This window comes from Ursus americanus, chromosome 17 (genome assembly GCF_024610735.1).
Source record: "Ursus americanus isolate L20-20 chromosome 17, mUrsAme1.1.p, whole genome shotgun sequence".
Taxonomy (NCBI): Eukaryota; Metazoa; Chordata; class Mammalia; order Carnivora; family Ursidae; genus Ursus; species Ursus americanus.
Window position 1 is genome coordinate 23,378,952 of NC_142143.1, and position 17,524 is coordinate 23,396,475.

The 17,524-nt window shown below is 35.1% G+C and overlaps 1 protein-coding gene across 5 annotated transcripts in view; it reads right to left on the reverse strand.

The window, feature by feature from the left end:
* Positions 1-17,524, reverse strand: part of NEDD1 (NEDD1 gamma-tubulin ring complex targeting factor) — a 47,041-nt gene that overhangs the window by 10,615 nt on the left and 18,902 nt on the right. For 4 of the 5 annotated variants that reach the window (XM_045779619.2, XM_045779618.2, XM_045779617.2 and 1 more), the window contains 5 exons: positions 10,030-10,259; positions 8,287-8,488; positions 7,706-7,901; positions 2,986-3,114; positions 651-695 (listed from right to left, as the gene is read on the reverse strand). In XM_045779619.2, coding sequence (XP_045635575.1) covers positions 651-695; positions 2,986-3,114; positions 7,706-7,901; positions 8,287-8,488; positions 10,030-10,259 — 802 coding nt within the window. The remainder of the gene's footprint in view (positions 1-650; positions 696-2,985; positions 3,115-7,705; positions 7,902-8,286; positions 8,489-10,029; positions 10,260-17,524) is intronic. The other variant, XM_045779620.2, reaches the window with a different exon arrangement.

Below are 17,524 nucleotides of genomic sequence, written 5' to 3' on the forward strand. Positions count from 1 at the left end.
TGCTTCCAACAAAGAGAATACAGCAAAAGTGGTGGGATGTCATTCCCAAGATTAGATTACAAACATGCAGTGGCTTTCATTTTGAGTGCCATCTCTAACTATCTTGCTCACCAACTATAAGGGAAGCCAGCCGCCATGTTGTTAGTTGCCCTGCAGAAAGGCCCACATGGGAAGGGACTGGTATATTCTGCTGATAGCCACTTGAATGAGCTTAGAAGTAGATCCTTGCCCAGTCAAGCCTTGATATGACTGCAGCCCTGCTGATCTCCTGATTAAAGCATCAAGAGAGACCTGAAGCCAAAGGCACCCAGCTAAGCCAAGTTCAGATTCTTAACCCACAATTATGAGATGATAAATGTTCTTTTAAGTTTCAAAATGTTGGGGTAATTTGGGGGTGCCTGGGTGGTGCATTTGGTTAAGCACCTGATCCTTGGTTTTGGCTCAGGTCATGATTTCAGACTCATAAGATCAAGCCCTGTGTCCGGCTCCATGCTCAGTGCGGAGTCTGCTTGAGATTCTCTTTACCTCTTTCTCTCTCTCTCAAATTAATAAACAAATCTTTAAAAAAAAATGTTGGGGTAATTTGTTACATATCAATAGATAACACAATGTCACTTTTAATTTTCATAATACTTCTCAAAAGTTCTTACCATCTTTGCCTACGGACTCATCACCTCCCTTGTTAACCACAGCATCTATAATAAAATTAGAAAATCAAATTTTTAAAATTATGAAAAAGAAGACATAGCAACTTAAGCTTCCTATTCATTCCTCAAAGAGTTTGATTTTAAGAAGGACAATCTGAATGAAGTTACAGCTGGAACTCATATAAACGTCCCTTTTTATTCTTTTTGCTCCGTGCATAGCAACAAATATGAAAAGTAATTCTGTGGTATAGGGTCATTTAATGAGACAGCAAGGTATACTAGAAAAGCATTGCAGTAGGCTCCAGAAATCTATAATCCAATTCTGCCTATACCACTTAATAGCTCTGTGACCTTAAACAACAAGCCTCTAATACAATTAAGCTTCAGTTTCTGCATCTATATAATGGGAATAACGTCCTGACCATCTCACAAGATTGTTTTGAGGATCAACTGAAACAACATCAAAATAGTTTGAGAGCATTACAATGATATAAAAAACATAAGATTTTATTAATATTTTAATAACTCCATTTTAGCAAATTAATAGAAAAATGGGCAAAAGTCATTAAAAAATCCAGCAGAAATTCAAATGGCCAATAAATTATCATACACGATTATCAGAGTAGTAGGAATACCATCCACCCGTCTATCTGCATGTGTGTATACATCGCTAGCAATTACACAACACACATACACTTCTAGAAGTTATTAGTTTTCTCTTAAGAAAAGGAGAAGTATTCTTATTTAAAATATAAAGAAATTGAGGCACAGATTAAGTCTTTTACCTAAGGAGAGACGCATTCTTGAAATCAAACATAAATCCCTTGACAATGAAAACCAATACTATATTTAGTATTCATGTTCTTTTATTAATACTACAAAACACTAATAATAAATGGACATATAGCTCAAATTCTAATCATATTTTTAAAAAAGTAAAGAGGAATTTCTATCCTTTATTCATTTCTCTTAAAAACCACTAAAGAGAATTTCATTTATAACTCAAACACTTTCAAAAACCTCCTTCCTACATTCTTCAATTCAAAAGTTACCCCAGGGGTTCTCATAAGCCAAAGCTCCCAGATGGTTACTAACCTCCAAAACCTTTCTCAACTCTAGCTCAAGCCACTTTTCCCTCCTTTGCCCACATCTTTCCTCTTTTTATTCTTTAGCTATGTAGTCTGACCCCTCTTCGTCCTGAAAAAAGGAATCCTTCCTCTTTCATTAGGTGGAAGATAGAGAAATTTAACCTGGCAATTAGTCATTTTCAGGCCAGGGTAAAACAGAATCCACTAAATTATTCTGTGCCATCACATTTGTATTCATTCTTTCTGATTACAAAATTAATTGTAGAAAATTTGGAAAACAGACAATTTAGAGTAAAAAATGAAATTTTATAGGATCATGAGTGGATGTAACAATTTAAACATCCTGCTACTGTTGACATTTAGATATGCTCCAGAGTTCCACTATTACAAAAAACAGTATATACAAATCTTTGTGGGATTCTCTGAACAAGTTATTAGAAAAATTTATAGAAATGGAATTAATAGGCCAAAGAGTATGAATATTTAACCTGCCAAATTATGCTCTAGAAATTTACCCATATTGTTAATAATACTACTATTAGCAGTGAGACTACTCAATTAAATGAAAACAGTATGAACATCGGTATCAGAAACACAGCCAAATAATGTGCCTAGTTCTATAGTATGAACAATGACACATAATGTTTTTATTTATCAAAATGGTAAAGTTTTTTATGTTTTTATTTTCTTTTTAGTAGCAGCATCTCCTAACAATGGGGGGGGGGGGAGAGAGAGAGAGAGAGAGAGAGAGTGTGTGTGTGTGTATGGTACTTGCATACATAGGGTAAAAGATGAGGCAATCAATCTATTACCCAGCCATATTTCTCCATGAAAACAATGAATAAATATATCAATTAGATACTAATAATCAAAAAACAATTCTTTTAGGTTAGAAAGATATTTTTTGCCTATCAAAATATCCAAGATTTTAAGAAGATTTATTTAGAAGTAGATACAACTAAAAACTGCCTATGGAGGCAAAGCTTCCTTTAAGAAACTTCTGTGGAAATTAAAATGCTAACCTGAGAGCTATTTGCATAGTTCCCATGTGAAAATGACAAGCATATACTTCAGAATGGTAACATCTGAAATATCAGGGCAAAGGAAAAGATACCACCCCAGGGACTGAGAAAATTAGCAACTGTCATGAACAGAGTCAGGCTGAAGCTATTACCCACATCTTTTAGCTAGAATAAAAATGTAATGACTGCCAGCAAAAGAACATGACCCTCTGATCTGAACAGACTTACCATCTCTGATAGGTGAGAACATGTCACCTAAACTACTTTTTCTGGTATCATCAAAGCTCAAGAAATCCTGATTTTTCCCACTGTCCGTTTCCTTAGATATAGTATCAGTGTTTATGCTTCGAGGCAAACCTTACAGGAAAATTAGATATAAAAATAACTGTTAATACATCTAAATGAATTTACCATCAGAAGCTAGGTTCTAAAAATTAATGTATTACACATATATTGGTACTGTGAGCACCAGGAAAAAAAAACAACATAACAACAGCTCAGTTAACCATGATTTTCATGGAATGAAGGGCTTCTCAAAAGCAAATAGTCTATTTGTTTATAGGACACCACCTTATTTTAGCCATTTTGATGAAATTTTCCCAAAATGATTTATATACTTTGCCACCCTCTTAAACAAAGTATACTGAACACAACCAACTTCTGTTATAATGGACTCATTTTTATGAGCATCTACAAATGATTAAAAAGGTCTGTGAGGTGTACAGCCAGACGCCTAACATAGAGCAGGATTCAAGTCATGTTAGTTCCTTTCCACAACTGCAGTAAATGGATCTCCTTTTTCCCTTCTGCTGTCTTTTCCTTCACTAACTGTGGAAGCTTAACACTGCTCTCAGTATTATCGACCTCAAGTGACTTTCCTAGCCTCAGGATCATTTACTAAGAGGAAAGAAACCAGAATATTAAACTCATAAAGAATAGCAGAGTAGACAACGATAAAGAGGTGTGCAGCAGTTTATTTTCCCCACCAGTATATAATGCAAGGAATCAGGGCAGGGACTTTGTAAGAGGAACTCTGTGGGCTCAGTAGCTTCTTGCTCATTTTTGGGTGGAAGAATGAGTTGTAGAGATTCAAGAGCTGTGATGAAGTCAGGTACTTTAATTGGTAGCATGCTACTGTATTACATTTTTTAAAAACATTTATTTTTTTTCCAGAGAGAGAGAGTTGGGGGAGGGGCAGGAGAGGGAGAGAATCTTAAACTGACCTCCTGCTGAGCAAGGAGCCTGATGCTGGGCTTGAATTCACGAACTCACAACCCCGAGATCACGACCTGAGCCAAAACAGTCAGATTCTCAACCGACTGAACCACCTAGATGCCCCCTGTATTAATTACATTTTAAATAGTGTTTTATTTGTCATCTTGGTCCCAAATGAAAACTAAAAAGGTGGGACAAAAACAAAGAACAGCCAGCATATCTAAAAATGTCCAAACCTGGCAAATAAAATAAACTTTTCTGATAACACCTGATAAAAAGTTAAAATATTACTGAACATTTGTACATCACTGTCATTGGTGTTTACACCAAGAGTTAAAGGTTATAAAGAAGAAATTTTCTCTCCTTCTTCTAGGTCTTTAAACACGTATGAATGCATACCTCTAGCCTCTGGAACTTTAGGAGAAAGAAGTTTGGGATCATTTGAAAGTAGTGCTAAAGACTTACTTTTTACTTCTTGAACAGCTGTTTTTCTACCAAAAATGAGCACTAGCAACAAGTCTGCAAAGGTTCTCTATTTTAAGTTTTTATTTAAATTCCAGTTGGTTAACATACAGAGTAATAATTTCAGGTGTACAATATAGTGATTCAACACTTCCATACAACACCAGGTGCTCATCACAACAAGTGCACTCCTTCATCCCCATCACCTGTCACCCATCCCTCACACCCACCTCCCCTCTGGTAACCAACAGTTTGTTCTCCATAGTTAAGAAAAAGCAAAGGCCGCATCACAATTCTGGACTTCAAGTTGTATTACAAAGCTATAGTGATCAGAACAGTATGGTGCCGGCATAACAATAAACACAGAGATCAATGGAACAGAACAGAAAACCCAGAAAGGAACCCATAACTACATGGTCAATTAATCTTTGACAGAGCAGGAAAGAATATCCAGTGGGAAAAGGTCTCTTCAACAAATGGTGTTGGGAAAACTGGACAAGAACATGCAAAAGAATGAAACTAGACCACTTTCTCACACCATACACAAAAATAAATTCAAAATGGATTGAAGACTTAAATGTGAGACATGAAACCATTAAAATCTTGGAGGAGAACATAAGCAGTAACTTCTTTGACATCAGCCATAGCAACTGCTTTCTAGATATGTCTCCTGAGGCAAGGGAAACAAAAGCAACAATAAACTATTGGAACTTCATCAAAACAAAAAGTTCCTGCACAGCAAAGGAAACAATCAACAAACTAAAGGGCAACCTACAGAATGGGAGAAGATATTTACAAGTGACATATCTGATAAAGGGTTAGTATTCAAAATATATAAAAAACTTATAAAACTCAACACCCAAAAAATGAATAATCTAATTTAAAAATGGGCAGATGACACAAACAGACATTTCTCCAAACAAGACATCCAGATGGCCAGCAGACACATGAAAAGATGCTCAACATCACTCATCATCAGAGAAATGCAAATCAAAGCCATAATGAGATATCAACTCACACCTGTCAGAATGGCTAAAATCAACAACACAAGAAATAACTGGTGTTGGTGAGGATGTGGAGAAAGGGGAACCCTCCTGCACTGTTGGTGGGAATGGTTTGGTTGGCGCCTTAAGTAGATGCTACATGAACTTTTTTCAAATTTCAGATTTATTTTACAGGAAGTTTAAAATAATAGTAATAGTAATGATGATAACCATGATACAACATTAGCAAAACCATAATTTACTGAGTGCCTTCATGCGCCAGGCACTTTTGATACATTTTCTCTGGTTTTCAAAATAACCCTCAAAGTTAAATATTATCTATGGAAGAGAAAATTAAGATGCAGAGTGGTTAAGAAAACTGCCCAAAGTCGTTCTGGTAGGAAGTCACAGACCCAAAACTTAAGTCTAACATACTCTCAATGTTTCAGAGGGGGGAGAATGTACGTATATGTGTGTGTGTGTGAGAAAGAGCAAATGATGAAGCAAATGTGGCAAAATTTATAAAACAGTAAATCTGCTAAAGGGTATACGAGCTCAGGAGTTCTTTGTACTATATCTGAAGTTTTCTATAAGTTTGCAATTATTTCAAAATAAAATTAATAAACAAAAGTTTCTAACTCTGTGGGTACAGAGCAAACATTCATTTTGTCAGAAACTGTGCTGATCAGCCAAGAGTTATCATTAATCAGTGACCCTGCAGACCCAAGTCTTGCATTACCTAATTAATGCTGTCATCGTTACAATGAGTTTCCTTATTAAAATCTAAATGAATAACAGTGAGACTTCAGAAAGCTCAGAGTAAATGAGAGAAACTTTATTTTGTTTAATTTTGGAAATCATGAATAGAATCAATAATAATAAAATAATCTTTGAAAACAATGACAATTTTCATAATATAGTTAATTCAACATCTTGACGAATGTATCACTCAAAGTTATATTTCAAAATGAATTTCTTCTTCTAAGTATATAACAATATTTGTTTCTGGGAGTTCTTAAATTAACTATTTTTCTATATAATATGTAATGACTTTTATGTAAGGATGATGTAGATATTACAAGAAAATTCATAATGAAGATATATACTTATTATTTTTTTAAAAAGCCATTCCATACTACCAAGGCTAACAAATTAAAGTTTTGCTTCTACTTAAAAATCAAAAACTCCTGCTGAGAAGGTACAATAAATATTTTTGTCCAAGTTAAGTATTTGTCCTGAAACCTTAAAAAGACATGGATACATCCATTTCTAATGAGATTACTTTAGAAACACAGAGGTATATCATGAAGACTTTTTTAAATTTTTAAAATTTTTTTAAAGATTTATTTATTTGAGAGAGAGTGCATGCGAGTGGGGGTGGGGCAGAGGGAGAGAGAGAGAGAGAGAGAATCCTAAGCAGACTCCCTACACAACGCAGAGCCCAACGCGTGGGGCTTGACCTCACAACCCCAAGATGACTACCTGAGCCGAAACCAAGAGTCTGACACTCAACCAACTAAGCCACCCACGTGCCCCTACCATGCAGACTTTTAAAAATACTTTGCAAGTTAACAGTATAGTGTAACTTCTTAAAATTTGAAAGAAAAAAAATGTTTTCAGGAATTTAGAGAAAAAGAATATTCTCTACAGTAAATACAGGGAAGTTTATCATCATATCACACCTTCACAAAGTCTAAATGAGTTCTTTAAGAACCATTTCATCAATATGATTATGAGAGTAGAAGCAATTATTTAAAAATTGCAACACTGTTGTTTATTTTTCTTTAATAAACTACTAATATACTGCTTAATATGTGCCAGGCACTATTCTGCACTTAAATACGTTCATTTCATCACCTGACTTACTTTACATTCTGAATTATGAAATAAAAGAAGCCATTAATAGCTTTTTTTGTGACTCAGAGATCAAATCAAAATGACAGCATCAAAGAATCATATTCTCTACTGATTAATCTGAAGACACAATGGAAAGTCATCTAGTCTGGAGTGGCATTAGGATAATTTCTGAATTGGCATTATTCTGTTTTTAAGATAATCAATATTTCTTACAACAAAAGTTCAGCTAAATAGAATAGGTACCTTTCATCAATTTTTTAAAAATTTATAGCTCAAATTAAAATGGTCACTTCTTCCATTTTCACTATCTACTAATAATTCTACCTAAATACACAAGTGTATTTGAATTCTAGGTTTTTGAGGAAAGCACTAATAATACATACTGGGGTGCCGGGTGGTAGCTCCACATACGATACATAAGCAGCACTTACCTGCTTTGTCTTGGACAGCTACTGCTCCTTTCCCCCCGGCTGTTGTCATGGGCTGTGGTAGAGCCGTGCCAACAGAAGTGGTGGCTGCTTCTCTGACGAGTCCAGAATTCTGAAGTCCTCCACTGGTAGCGCTCACATTAATGGCTCGTTTGTTCACAGCTGTGGGCTTATTTGAACAGCCTTTATTTAAACTTGACTGAAATGTAATGGAATATTTAAAAGCTCAGGTTTCTAATGCTCCATACTATACATTAATATTTTATCAATTCCCCATTAGGTTAAAAATATATATAATTTCCCTTACAAATCTTAAGCCTGTTGGTGGATCTGAGAGTTTCCCTCTGAACCAAAAAGCCTTTTAAAATATTTTTTGAAGAGAGAAGTATGAGAAGCATAAAAAAAAAATAGTTTTAAAACCAAGTATGAAATGGCTTTGTACTAAAGTCATTTGAAATGCTTTCATATAAAAATGACTATAAAGTAAAACTACACTGTGTTTAATGGACAAAATATGATTTCCATATTCTGAACTGACTTATTTAGTAAAGTCAAAAACAACGAAAAGAAAGAAAATACCTTACCTTAGAAAGAGCAGTGGAGTACTGAAATGCTATACAACGCACAGATGTCTTGTGAGCACTGATGGTTTTAACTGGTGATTTCAACATCCTTAAATCATACTGATATATTTTCCCACGGGAAGATCCAATAGCCAAAGTGGCTCCATCAGGCATGAAGTCTACTGCAGTTAGAGGAGTGTCGGCCACTAAAGTTTTCACTAGTCTTTGAAAAGGGTAACAAAGTATATCTAGATATGTGAGCCTATACAGGCATATAAGCATATGTGACATATAGATAGCTATCTAACAAAACCAAAGTTACTTAGCATTTGGCAAAGTTACTTAGAATATGCATCCCAAATACTTGTGTAAAGCATAAATTCAGAATTAGACTTAGAGACATTTCTAATACAATGGCATATAAAGGAACTGAACATGCCATCCTATTTTTTCTTTTTCTTTTTTTTAATGTTGTTAGCCACTGTATAGTACATCATTAGATGCAGTGTTCAATGATTCAGATAACACCCAGTGCTCATCACAACATGTGCCCTCCTTGATACCCATCCTATTTTTTCTATTCACTTCCAATAGGTACGTTCTACATTGTCTAAAAGCAGCACCTATTTCTTTGAGTAACTACTACTTCGACAGTGAACACGACAGACTTCCTGGGTGTTACTCCACAAACAAGGGCTCTAGTCTCAGGATTAAGGAGGCCCTAACTATCCCCTTTCCATTTATTGACCTGCTCAGGTCTCAAGAGGACTATGACCTTTTGCAGGGGAGCAGCTGCTACTTTGCTCTTAGCTGTGCATTTCTTGACCAAAAAGCTAATAGAATCCATGTAGCATGATCCTCATGAAGCTAATACAGAAATATGGATACTGAACTGCTGAAGCTGAGCTCTTTGCCACAGTTATTTGCTGTAAGAGAAATGCTTACTGACTCTTAAGGTTCTTGGTAAAGGTCAAAAAGAAAGAATAAAAAAGAAAAATGTTTAAAAAAGAAGAAAGTGAAACAAGTAACAGTAAACTTCAACAAGGACTGACAGAAGGTCCTTACCTAGTCTAGTAACATTACCATTTTCTTCCATACAATCTTTAGATATAGTTAGGTGTCCTGAATACACCTGTAGCACTCTTGTACCATTTTTTTTTCCTGTAGCTAACCAAGCATACCTTTAACTGTAAGAAAGCCAGAAGGCATAATGGACCCAGATACTTAGAAGATTATGTACCCTTTAGCTCTAGATAAGTGGTTCTCAACTGGGGGTCATTCTGCTACTTTTGCTAATTTGGGGAGTACTACTAGCCTCTGTTGGGTAGAGGCCAGGGATGCTGCTGAATATTCTATAATGCCCACAGGCGAGAATTATCCAGCCCAAAATGTGACTAGTGTAGAAACCCTGCTCTTGATAATGAGTTAATTTTAAAGCAAATTAATCATACTGCTTTTAAAATATACATATTTAGTTGTATTTCTGAAAAAGAATACTATACCTATATGCTAATATAAAGATGTGCAATCATTAACATGCTACCCTCAACATTCATCATCCAGATGTACTCTAAAGAATATCCACATCTCATGTATTTTTTTCTGCATGGGAAGAAAAAGAGAAAATTCTATCCTTTTAGATATCAAGTACACAAACTTTAGATCTCCTAAACATTAATCAGAGGTCTATGCAAATCATAAATGTCTGCTAATGAGATAATAGTTATTTGTTACTAAATTAAGAAATGATGGTATCACACTTACTTCTTACTTGAGGTGTCATAGAGAATGATTCTTTTATCCAAGCCTATAGTCACAAATAGCAATTCATTGACAGGAGAAAAACAGATGCCTGAAGCTGGAGCTTTATGTGTACTGTCAAAGTTATGGTATGGACTCTGACTATTCACATCCCAGAGAGTTACTATTCCGTTATCCGAAACACTGCCCAGTAGTGATTTCTTAAACACAGAGTACTTCAAGTGCCGAACGGACTATAAAAATAAGAATAAATTTTATGCAATTGTAAGCATTCATAAGAACATCTTATATAAACTATATAAATAATGGCAACCATCTACCACACTATTCACAGGGGATTTAGGACTTCTCTGGTTTATAGAGTAACAGGTTTCAATTATGACAACCATAAAATCACTTAGTAGGCTATAAGATGATCCTAAGACATACCAATATTCTAGTAATTAAATATTTGTCATGATTTTATTATCTTGGAATAGAGCTACCTCAACCTCCCCTTTTGTAGAAGAAAAATATAATACGTTGAGATTAACTACATTAATTCCTCAGGGTTAGGAACATCTACCATAATAAAAGGACTGGTAGCTAATCACAGCCAAATCACGAATAAGAGAACGCTGGCAGAGAATAAGCAGTATTTCAAATTTATTTTCTATACATATTTCAGATATTTGGATTTGTTTGAATCTGAGCATCTGATATACTGGCAATTTAGCACCTGAAGCATAGTAAAAAATTAACTAAACCACAAAGAAAGAATTGACAACACTCTAGACTGGGGATGGACTATATCCTTCTTTCAAAAGCATCAGCCTGAGGGCAATACTGGCCTTTCTCTAAAGGCTCATCCCTGGAGGCAGTGGAGACTTTCTCTCTTTCTAGTTTCTGCTGGACCAGAATAAACAAAGATCCAGTTTGAGTAAATAGATCCCGAATTAAAACTAGATGAATTTTATCTACTTTTACTAAAATGTTGCTTTCAAACTTGTATTGATATTATCACTACTGAGCTGAGGATTAAGTAGTTTACATTTAAGCTAATTTTTCCCTACACAGAAACAGCAATAGAAGTACAGAAATTAATATTCGCAAGAGTGGGAAACTGGTTTTCAAAGAGTTAAGTTGTAATTCCAAATAAAGCAATGAACCGGGCTCTAGTAGGCAATAGTAGCTAGACATATGCGTCTCTGATAAACCTGGCACAGAACAAAAGTCAAATCTGAAAGGTTTTTGTTTGTTTGTTCTATCGAGTTTAATCTATTATACTCCAAAAGCTTCTATGTACCACTAAAGACGACACAGAAACCACTAGCTTCTATATATTAAAAACTCATACACTACCTACTTCTAAGATGTTTCAAAATATATGTCACCCCTCAACAACAAAAATATTTACGAATAATACAAAACAAATTCTAAGGAAACAAAAGGAGTATTTGTTACCAGACACCCTAACATAAGGTATTTACTATGGTCATGCATTAAATTTGGCTCCTCATTTTCACATAGTTAGAATACAAAGAGAAAACATTGGCTTGTATTTTGCATTTTTGTTGAGGAAAAGTATATCCATTCCAACAGACAAATCCTTCCTCTGGTCTACACTCAAGGAAAAATAAACTACTAGAACCTTGACTATATAAAAGATGTAGAGGGCGCCCGGGTAGCTTAGTCAGTTACATGTCTGACTCTTAATTTCAGCTTAGGTCATGATCTCAGGGTCGGGAAATCAAGCCCTGCGTGGGGCTCCGTGCTGAGGGTGGAGCCTGCTTGAGGTTCTCTCTCTCTCTGTCCCTCCCTCCACCCCCAAGCTCTCTCTCTCTCTAAAAAAGAAAAAAAAAAAAAAAAGACAGAGATCCTTAGTGAATTGCAATATTTATAGAGTCACATACCAACCTAGCAAAACATTAATTTTTTAAAAAATTCTGTAGCACATTAAGAATTTATATAGTTATATATAACCATATAGTTATGGTTCTTCATATAATTTAAATTTGGATTAAATACACAACCAGAACTAAAAAAAAAAACCAACCTAACACCATAAAACAGACCTCACAGATCCTCGAAGTACATAAAATTCAACCTCTTAGCCACAGGATACCTACTGGAAGATGGTCATCCAGAATCTATTTGAATATAGCAAGGAACAAGGAGCTTACTACTTCATACAATGAAACTTTATAAATAGTTAAAAATGCATTTCTTGATTAAGTCAAAACCTAAATTCCAAATATTGCTTCATATTCTGTGTATCTATAAGGCAACTCTTTAAGAAAAGAAAAAAAGGGTAACGATAACCATAAATCTTCCTCTCAGATAACCTGGGTTCAAGCAGGGTCTTGGCCAAACTCTGTAGGGTCTTGGGTAAATTACTTAAACTCTCTAAGCCTCAGTGCTCTCATCCACAAAACAGAAAACGCTCATATTTTCCAGTCAAAGTTGTTCTAAGGATTAAACAGAATCTCTGCACAGACCCACGTATACAGCAGTAGCTGCCACTATTCTCACAGGCTCATGACTCATTCTTCATTGTTTATGTACCCATTTGACCATCTTTTACACATTTTTTTTAAAGACCCTTAAGCAGCCAAACTGATTTCTTAAAATGGCTCCCCCCTCTATCTCTCTGACCTTTCTACAGCTCTTAAATCATCATGTCTTTAGAGTATCATTACAAGAGCATCCAATGACCTGGATAAATGAAGTATTAATCTACTAAATTATATTTAAAATTAGTACTAATGCATGTTAGTATCAGCAGCATTTATTAAGCCCCTACCTGGTTCCAGATTCAAACCATTTCTAAGAAAAAAAAATATACTGCCAAGAACCTTATGAAAAAAAACCCTATAAGCAGCAATGCCATTTTTTCTTACAATACATTATTACTATATAAGAGTGTATGTCTTGTGGAGAAATATTTTTCTAAATATAAAAAGTACATCACTCACTATAGATCAAGGGTTAGCAAACTTTTTCTTGAAGGGTCAGGCAGTAAATATTTTATGCTGCTGTACTGCGAAAGCAGTATGAATGAGCATGGCTGTGTTCCAATAAACTTTATTTACAAAAATAATGGCCAGCTATTGGGTCATAGTTTGTTGGCCCCATAGTTTTCAAATGTCTGAAATAAAAAAACAAAACATGGGGCGCTTGGGTGGGTCAGTCTGTTAAGTGTCTGCCTTCGGCTCAGTTCATGAGCCCAGGGTCCTGGGATCCAGGCCCACATGGGGCTCCCTGCTCAGCAGGGAGCATGCTTTCTCCCTCTCCTCCCCACTCATGCTCTCTCTTGTTCTTTCTGTCGCTATCTCTGTCTCTCTCAAATAAATGAAATCCTAAACACACACACACACACACACACACACACACACACACACACACACAGAGGAAGAGAAAAAAACCATTCACCGCTTACAAAAAACCTGGTTAACATTTAGTTTTGTTGTAAATAAGTCTTAGCTTTATTTTTTAAATATTTTTCTGTGTGAATGTATGTTTTTGTGTATTCAGTAAGTACAAACAGAAAACCTGGGATCATATTTTATTATTATAAAGTCAGCAACGTCACTAATATTTTCTACTACATGATTTTAACAGCTGGATAATACATGAATGTGTGAATGTATCAATTTATCTAAATAATCTAATGTTGGACATTTAGGTTATTTCCAATTTCCAAGTTCCCTAACTACTATCATTTTTAAAAACTGCTAATTTATGAAAGAATTTATATTTTACTGTTGTTCATGCTTTAAAGGTTCTTGGCTGAAAAATGCTAAGTGACCATCTGTCTTCCTTCTTTTGTGAATTGCACATTAATCTACTTTGTTTATTTTCTATTGGGCTATTAAGATTTTTTTTAAATCCTAATTTGCAATTGATCTTACTATAATAAGGACATTAAAGCTCTCATAAGTATAAATATTTCCCCATTTTCCTTTCAATTTTGTTAATTTTTTAAAATATTGCTTTTTGTCAGATTTTAAGTTTTATGCACTTAAATTTATCAAAATCTGTCCCAACTTATAACTTTGTTCTTATACTTAGAAAAGCCTTACCTTCACAGAGATAAGAATGTACATTCATATTTTATTTTAGCTTTATAATCTCTAATATATATTATAGCTTTATAATCTGTATCTATATACATATATATACTAGACACTATAGAAATACATACATATGATACTATACATATGTGTGTACATATACACACACACACACTTAAATATATATAGTATCCCTTCAACTCCATCCCCTCCCTCTTCTTAACTCCCAGTGTCCTGTCTCAAGCACTAACCAACTGTCACTGGAGGTACCGCCCACTTCCATTCTCAGTGGCTTACTATCCATCCTTCACACTGTTACAGCAGTAACCTCTTAATCTGAACATATTTGCCTTGCTTAAAATCCTTTTAACTTGAAGACTCTGAAAAGTTAGTTGTTACAGTGTGGCAGAGTTTCTGAATCTCTCTGAATTCCCCCATGTATGTTTGTGTGTGTGTGTGTGTGTGTGTGTGTGTGTGTGTACACGCATGCACACGCATGTGCACAGAAAAGACTTAACAAGCAGGTCCGTCCTTAGAAAGTCCTGTTTTTCAAGGTTGGCCCTTTGCTGGTATCTGGGATTCTGGAAGGGTTTCCACTACTCTAACTGATAAGAGAGACTCGCTGACTGATCAAAGTGGCTCACTGTGCCAAAATTGTTTGTGTATAAGATATGGTTTATGACTGAACCATGGCTGAATAGATGCCTTCCTTCTGGGAGTTTGGAATTTCAATATATGCTACGTAGAGGGTGCCTAGGAAACCAGCCTCCAGTAAAAACTCAAGGGAATGAATCTTTAATGATCTTCCCTGGTAGAGAGCACTTCATACATGTTGTCACAATTTGATGCTGGGGAAATTAAGTACATCCTCTCCACTGAGAGAGGATGCTTTGAAGCTTATACCTGGTTTCCTCGGGACTTCACCCCATGCACCTTTTCTCTTTACTGATTCTGCTTTGTACCCTTTCACTGTGATAAATCATGGCCATATGTATGATTATATGTTGAGTTCTGTGAGTACTCCTAGTGAATCATTAAGCCTGGTCTTGGGGATTCCCAGCACAGTGAGTTTAAGTGACTGAGCGTGCACGTGCATGCATACGCATGTGTGTGTGCGTGTTACAGACGGCAAAACCCAGACAGCAAAATTAAAATCCCATGAACATTTACAACAAAACCAGACAATCAGGTAACCCCATGAGCCCCAAAATACATGCTAGTAAGTCGAACAATTAGCAGCCACAAGTCCCTCATAGTATTAATATCTGTGCAAAAGGAAGCAGAAGGAAATAACACGGAGTCTGAGACAGAGCTGAGAATAGGAAAAGCCCCAAATAGCTAACAGGTATTAGGAAAAAAAAAGTATGGTGGCCAATTTGACAAGCTCAGCCGAAACCAGGAATATCCGCTGCATCAGTGGGACTATACAGAGGTCTACAGTAAGGTCTGAAGAGCTAGAGAATGAACTCTCCAAACTGACCAGCTGAGATGCCTTCCTCCCAGGTCAGGGCACCACACTAAGGAGACACTATTACGAGTGGACGCAAATCTGAATAGGATGGAGTCAACAAAGTTGAAGAAAAGCAAAAGTCCACATACAAGTGAGTGGAACAAAGCTAGGCAACCTCAGAAAACAAGTCACCAAAACTAACTGAAAAGAAGAGGGAGCTCTGTAAAGCTAGAAAAGACACCCTGAACCCCATCTCTGTGTAGAAGTTCAGGGAAACTAACTCCGCAGATAAATCCCATATGAAGTTGTTATGAGAACAAAGGGAACAAGAAGAAAGGCACTCTCAGGAAACGACCAAAAAGAAAATAAAATGATACAAGACACTAAAGAACAATACGTATCAGAATTAGAAAACTTAGAAATGAGATGTTAGAACTTAGAAGCGAATTAGAAATTTCAAAAGTCTCTTCAAAAATGAAAGCTAATTAAAAGGAATATAAGAATGAATAAACACAACAGAGAACACCTTAGAGACAGGCAAAAAAAATTTTTTTGAAAATTAAAAATAAGGAAAAAGTTAAAATGATTTGAAAGTAATAAATCAGTGAAGATAAGATCTAACAAAGAAAAAAAATAAGGAAAATAACAAATACTAAAAGCAATAATTCAAGAAAACTTCCCTGAAAGAAAAGATCTGAAACTACATATTAATGAGCACACCATGTCCCTATGAATAGCAATACAGAGTGATCAACACCAAGACACAGTCTAACAAAATTACTGGACTTTACAGAAAAAACAATATCCTTTGGACATCTAGGAAAAAAGAAACAAGTGATTTCTAAGGAAAAAATACTTAAATTATCATCAGATGTTTAACCAAAAATGATGGGAGAAACACACTGAAGTTCCTCAACGGAAAAAAAACGTGAGCCTGCTACTGAGTTACACCAAAAGAGAATTTATATCAGAGAAAAAGTCAAAAAGCAGAAAACATACTTATGGAAACAATATTAATAAATGGTGCTCACTGTGATTACAAAATTTTGGAAAATACCTAAAATATAGGAATGTTTAAACTGTGGCATTTGAACAATGGAATATTATGGAGCCATTAAAAAATTATGGTCATGGGGGCACCTGGGTGGCTCAGTAGGTTGAGCATCTGACTCTTGATTTCAGCTCAGGTCATGATCTCAGGGTCATGGGATCCAGGTCTGTATGTTGGTCTCCACACTCAGCAGGGAGTCTGCTTGAGATTCTCCCTCTCCCTCTCCCTGCCACTCATGTGCATTCTCCTTCTTTAAAATAAATAAATCTTTTTAAAAATTATGGTTATAAAGACCGGTAAAATGAAAATACCTGAGATGGAACACTACTGTGAAAAAGGCAAAAAAAAAAAAAAAAAAAAAAAAAAGACTGGACCAACAGAATGATTATAATCGTATGGAAGGAATATAGAGCTATACATAGAAACATTACAAGAAAACATTCTTCCTGTTACAGAAAATTTGGAAGAGAGATATAGAAGGAAAAAAATAGCCTTTAAAAAGTATCTACATTAAAGCTATAGATTAGAAATTTATTTTATGCCAACATGTCAATTATAAAACTGCTCAAAGAACATACTATTATCAGCTAGATAAATATACACAAATACTAAGAAAATACATGGAGGACATATTATCATGCAAACATTGTGTATCAATGTTCCTATATAACATCAAGGAAACATCTATTCTAGAAATAAAGCTTTGTAGCCAAACTCTCTGAGTGGTAAAATTCAGGTATAAATATAACCAGACAAACAAGTTAACCCAATTAAAATTAAAATTCATTCTTGAAAATAATAATTATTTTTCAGTGTAACTAATAATTATTTACATTTACTGGACTCTGTACCCAAACATGCTTACTCATACTTACAAAATCTATACCTAAAATGTCAAAAATTACACTTAATAAAAGTGACTTATTTAACATATACTGAAATACA